At 41.5% G+C, this 6254-nt stretch overlaps 1 protein-coding gene across 1 annotated transcript; it reads left to right on the forward strand.

Annotated features, from left to right (window-relative positions):
- Positions 1-1763: 1763 nt before the first annotated feature.
- On the forward strand, positions 1764-5215 carry LOC135201543 (actin, muscle-like). The gene is made up of 2 exons (XM_064230538.1): positions 1764-1906; positions 4011-5215. The coding sequence occupies exon 2, from the start codon at positions 4031-4033 to the stop codon at positions 5159-5161; it is 1131 nt and encodes a 376-aa protein (XP_064086608.1). The 5' UTR covers positions 1764-1906; positions 4011-4030; the 3' UTR covers positions 5162-5215.
- The last annotated feature ends 1039 nt before the right edge of the window (positions 5216-6254 follow it).

Consider the following 6254-nt stretch of genomic DNA (forward strand, 5'->3'; position numbering starts at 1 on the left):
CTATCATAGTCCTCCAATTCGACTGGGTGGTATTTATAGTGTGGGGTTCCGGGTTGCATCCTGCCTCCTCAGGAGTCCATCACTTTTCTTACTATGGGCGCTGTTTCTAGGAGCACACTATTCTGCATGAGTCCTGGAGCTACTTCAGACTCTAGTTATCCCAGGTTCCTTTTCAGTGATCTTGGGATCGTGCTTATTATCATTAGCATTATTAGTATTTTTATTATTAGTTTAGTTACTAACCCTCCAGCTTTTTGTGTACCTCACTTTGCAGGTAGATCATTACTAAATGGGGAAGTGGGTGCCTGAATTTCGAGAAACATCAGAGACACCCGAATCATTATCTCTGTTGGTATCAGGCCACGTGAGCCGGGGAACGACCTGGTATGCGCTAACGGGGCTACTTAAAGAGGAAAAGTTAAGTAATATCTTAGTTTTACCAGACCACTGAGCTGATTAACAGCTCTCCTAGGGCTGGCCCGAAGGATTAGATATTTTTACGTGACCAGGAACCAATTGGTTTTACCTAGCAACGGGACTACGGCTTATTGTGGGATCCGAACCACATTGTTATCGAGAATGAATTTCTATCACCAGAAATAAATTCCTCTGGTTCCACGTTGGCCGAGCCGAAGAATCGAAACGTCGGACCACCGGAATTGGTATGCCGAGCTCGAAATGCACCTCGGCCAACGTGGAACCTACTTAAAGAGGAAACAGGAGGATGGGGCATAAGGCAAAAGATAGAAAAAAAAGAAGAAACAAACCAAGGGAGAAAGAGCAGACCACGAGGAGAGAGAGGGGGAAAGGAAAGACAGGTAAAGAAAAATTCGTGACTATGCAGGAAAAAATTTCGAGCCTTCTACTCGTCCTTCTCAAAGACACTGTTTTCTTAATGCACAATGTCATAGACATTGTTTCCCGAATATGCAGTTCCACGATGCATAAATAACGTCAAGAAGAAGATTACGAGGCTAAAACAAGACATCTCAGATGCCACCTGATAATTGTGAAGGAATAAGGAGATGAGAGAAATGGCAATGTTGAGGTAGGAAAGGAGAGAGCGTCATGAAACAGAACCTCGGCCAAAGGAAATGACACGTAACGGATAGAAGAGGAGGCGGAGGAGGCGGAGGAGGAGGAGGAGGAGGGGGGGAGAGGCCGGATCAGCTCTCACAGTCATTTCACATCATCAGAATGGTAATGTTATGCGGTCCTACCCATAACAACCTACACCCCACCCCACCCCAACTCCCTTACCCCTGCATCACTAACCCTTCTTCCTTCCCATTGGCCACTTCGTCATCCTCCTCGACCAATCAGCCCGGTTCCCGCCCCGCCCCCCAACCCCTGGCCCTACTCTACCTGAATGATTGCCATGCCATGACCGACCCTGTAATAGTGGCCACCTCTTGATAGACCACTCCCTTAAAAAGACCACTCTAAGACGGCATTTATTCCCCTTGATTGTGACCCGCTTTGAGAACCCCGCGACTGCAGACAGGTTTCCCTGAACCCATCAATCAAATCTGCTTTTGGTCAAAGCCCCCAACCCCACTGCCCAGCTCCCCCCCCCCCCCCCCCCTCAACAGCCCTTTGGTTACTATTGGTCCGCCTCCACGTCGTTCTTCGTCGGACGGACAACGCCGCGTCTTGGCAGCTATTATCGTGACCTCGCAATCTTGGCAGGGTAAAGGAAACCTTATATACATATATGGCAACGTCAGGAGCCAGGTAAGATATTATATTAATTGTGGCTGTTCCTTCTGCGGTACCAGTAGGTCGCCGAGGGTCGGAGCTGCGTGTAGGGGGAGAGAGAGAGGCGTCGTCTCGCACTGTGGACACAAAAACAAGAAGAAGAAGAACGGAAAGGAAACTCTCACGTGTTTTTCGGGTCTTGAGAAAAGTGAGTGAAGGAAAAACAGTTTTTTTTCCAATGCAGTTTTAAGTCTGTTCATGTTCTTGGTGTGTCTGTTGATTCAGTGAGTGGTTTATTGACTTTCAATCGGCGCTAGATGACTGATTAATCTAACACCAATTCTTTCAATTGAAGCACTGTGCCTGTTGCTTTCATTGAAACAGTTCCTTTCAAGCTTCTTACATATTTAACAACAAATATGGGAACTCAATTCCATCAGTGATGTCCAGATTTCCCAACACATTTGAGCACTTTTGCGTTGCTAGATTGCTTATTAGTTTCTCATTTTTAAATGTTATTGGAACTTTATATACAGATATTTTCCAGGCAATAACAGTAAATGAATTGAGTACTTGCCTCTCCGTTCAAAGTGGAATTAATAATCTTGAATGATATTAAAGATAAATAGGCATGCCGTGTTGTGTCCGAAGAATTTCGTCCATTGGATACACTCTTCTTTCCCAAATACATAGAATTTCAGTAAATTACCCTATTCGAGCTGTAACAGCTGGGAAATGCTAAAAACGTTTCTGGTCAACTGCGAAGCCAATGTCTACCTTTTGCTCAATATTACCTGAATAGTAATTTAAACATTTTTGTGATTGCTATTTGCGAGCTAACTCTAGTAGATAGAGAAAACACATAGAATACTGATATTCTCATACATTTCTTTATAAGAGAGAGAGAGAGAGAGAGAGAGAGAGAGAGAGAGAGAGAGAGAGAGAGACGAAGGTTCAATTATTTGCAGGTGTCTGAAAATGACGCTATATTGTTAGTTTATGATTGCATTCTCTTGCACCATCTTGGCGCCAAATGTATTTTTCCTTATTTCCCTCTCCCTCTTTTCTCTCATTCTCCTTTCATTTCCATTACCCATTCTGTCCCTCCAAAATAAAGGAGCTGTCTGCATTTGAAGCAGCCGTTTCGTCAGATATCGTTACTGATTTCACTGCTTAGATTTGAATATATCACTTGACGTACGAACAACTTGCGTATTGGTCTTTCATGATTAATTTAACTATATTAAAATCAATTAAGGATATTCCAAGTAAGCTACGATTATCATTATGTTCATTGTTTTGTAATTATTCATGGGAGTATTCAAGATAACGTCATTTTTTTTATTATATACCCCGATTATCGAATCTCCTTTGGCTTTCTACTCTGTATTTCTTTTCTTTTCTTCAATCCCTTCTAATAAGCGCAGTGTGTTATATATATATATATATATATATATATATATATTATATATATATATATATATATATGTATATGTATATATATATATATATATATATATATATATATATATATATAATATATGTATGTATATATATATATATATATATATATATATATATAGATATATATATATCTATATATGTGTGTGTGTGTAACATATATGAATGTGTGTATGTTTTACGACTTGCATTTCATCCTCTTCCTCTATTTAAGTAGCCTGTTGTTCTATCTCCTGTCACTGTTTCCTGGCTCTCCTCCTCATTATCTTTCTTTTGGATGTAAGAGTAAGAAAGTAAGATTTTATCCTTTAGAATCAGTAAATATTTTGGGAGGACGTTTGATCATTTTCTCACCTGATTATTTTGTTGGGATAGCATTCACAATTATCTTTCCTTTTACCTCCATGATAATAAAGTTCCATGCTTTTGATGCCCATAAACGATTCCTTTAGAATTGCAGTAATTAGTTGAAGCCATGCAATGAAATCTATTTTAAAGGCAGACACCACATATCAAAGTTCTAATTATGCGACAGTCATAATCACATAAAACTGATCGTAAATACGAAGATGACAATCAGTTATTTTAATGGGTGGGTACGTTTGCCAAAGAATGTCCGTCGTGACTAAGACGAGGCTCCCTCCTTACGCTGGGGAATGCAATATGTTTTGACATTTCCTGATACGTTAGACCCATGTGTCAAGCTGATTACTATATCTCTATGTAAAGGCTGCATGGATTGATATCGACCGTCATCATTAGTTCATCCTTGTCTTTAGTTCTTAGGAATGATTGAGTTTTGTGCAGTTTACTGAGAATCTGTTTTTCACGCGAATCTTACTCTTTTGCAGAAGTCACTCACTAACTCATCATGTGCGACGACGACGCAACCGCGCTGGTGTGCGACAATGGCTCCGGCCTTTGCAAGGCTGGCTTCGCCGGTGATGACGCCCCTCGCGCTGTCTTCCCCTCCATCGTTGGTCGCCCTCGCCATCAGGGTGTGATGGTCGGTATGGGTCAGAAGGACGCCTACGTAGGAGACGAGGCCCAGAGCAAGCGAGGTATCCTCACCCTCAAGTACCCCATCGAGCACGGCATCATCACCAACTGGGACGACATGGAAAAGATCTGGCATCACACCTTCTACAATGAACTTCGAGTTGCCCCAGAGGAATGCCCTGTCCTGCTCACAGAGGCTCCCCTGAACCCAAAGGCCAACCGCGAGAAGATGACCCAGATCATGTTCGAGACCTTCAGCTGCCCCGCCATGTACGTCGCCATCCAGGCCGTGCTGTCTCTCTACGCCTCTGGTCGTACCACTGGTATCGTGCTGGACTCTGGCGACGGTGTGACCCACACTGTCCCCATCTACGAAGGTTACGCTCTTCCTCACGCCATCATGCGTCTCGACTTGGCCGGTAGGGATCTCACAAACTATCTCATGAAGATCCTGACTGAGAGAGGCTACTCCTTCACCACCACGGCTGAGCGCGAGATCGTCAGGGACATCAAGGAGAAGCTCTGCTACGTCGCTCTCGACTTCGAGAATGAAATGGCTCAGGCTGCCGCCACAACGTCCTTGGAGAAGTCCTATGAACTTCCCGACGGCCAGGTCATCACCATCGGTAACGAACGTTTCCGTGCCCCAGAGGCCATGTTCCAGCCCTCTTTCCTGGGTATGGAATCCTCTGGAACTCACGAAACCGTCTACCAGTCCATCATGAAGTGCGACGTCGACATCAGGAAGGATCTCTACGCCAACACTGTCATGTCCGGTGGTACCACCATGTACCCTGGTATCGCTGACAGGATGCAGAAGGAAATCACCAACTTGGCCCCATCCACCATCAAGATCAAGATCATTGCTCCTCCCGAGAGGAAGTACTCCGTCTGGATCGGCGGCTCCATCTTGGCTTCTCTGTCCACCTTCCAGTCCATGTGGATCACCAAGGAAGAGTACGACGAGTCCGGCCCTGGCATCGTCCACCGCAAATGCTTCTAGATACCTTGAAACTTTTAATTTTCTTTTGCTAAAGATAATACAATTATCCCTAAATTTTCCTTTTATTTTTGTTGCCTTTGAACCAAAGGGGCAGATTTTATAACTAAAAAAAAAAGACAAAAACCAAAAATTGCTTCCGCTAAATAAAAGTTACCGAACAGAATTTGAAACACCCTTTGATTTATCGTCTCAAAATCCTCCCTCCGTACGATTGGATGAGTTCATAATTTCCTTTGAGTATATTTTTCATTTGTTATCTTCCTCTGTATCTTTTCAGTTTATTTTTTGTTTATTTTGCTTTTATATTTTCCGTTCACTATGTGCTTATGTTTTAAAAAATGCCAAAGGTTGTTATACAAAACTAAAAAAAAAATAATAAAAAAATAAAAATTAAAAGAAAGTGCCAATGATCATTGCGCCTTGGTAATGCATATCATCGACAGGAAACTCACAGTTATTTTCAATGAAATTCTCATAAATTGTAATGAATAACTTATATTATTTTCATTGATATCTCCCTTATCCATCTCCTTACTATTGAAAGTAATCTCTTTACTAGTATTTGGGTCTTTTTTGTAAAAAAAAAAAATTGTGAAAAATTCTTAGTATTTTCCTTGATTGATTATGAATATGAATCTCTCCTTTCCGTCTTAGTTCTTCCTTGAGATAAATGATGGTAAGTTCAATTAACCACTCTTATTAGTTTATTCCGAATCCTTTTTCTTATAGTACCTAAGGTGCTCTCATTATTTTACGAAACTTTTCATCTCAAGGTGATACTCCACTAATTTTTGACAAGTTGGGCCATCTGAAATCGCCAGATATGAGAGTACTCTTTTCATCTCTCAAATGAACTTAAAATGAAATTATATATTCCTTAATAACGAACAGTTTATGGATTCCCACTTTTCATAATTATACTAATGTTCTAAGGTTCATGAATTATTTAAAGTTCCTAAATTCTTAAGGAACGTGAATGATTTCATGTTCTTCGTTGGAAACTGGCCCATGTTATTACTTAATGGGAACCTTTCATTCTCAGACCATTGTTAACCAATAGAAAACGCATATCAGTTAGATCGCGATCAATTGA

The sequence above is a fragment of the Macrobrachium nipponense genome, chromosome 28 (genome assembly GCF_015104395.2).
Source record: "Macrobrachium nipponense isolate FS-2020 chromosome 28, ASM1510439v2, whole genome shotgun sequence".
NCBI classification, from domain to species: Eukaryota; Metazoa; Arthropoda; class Malacostraca; order Decapoda; family Palaemonidae; genus Macrobrachium; species Macrobrachium nipponense.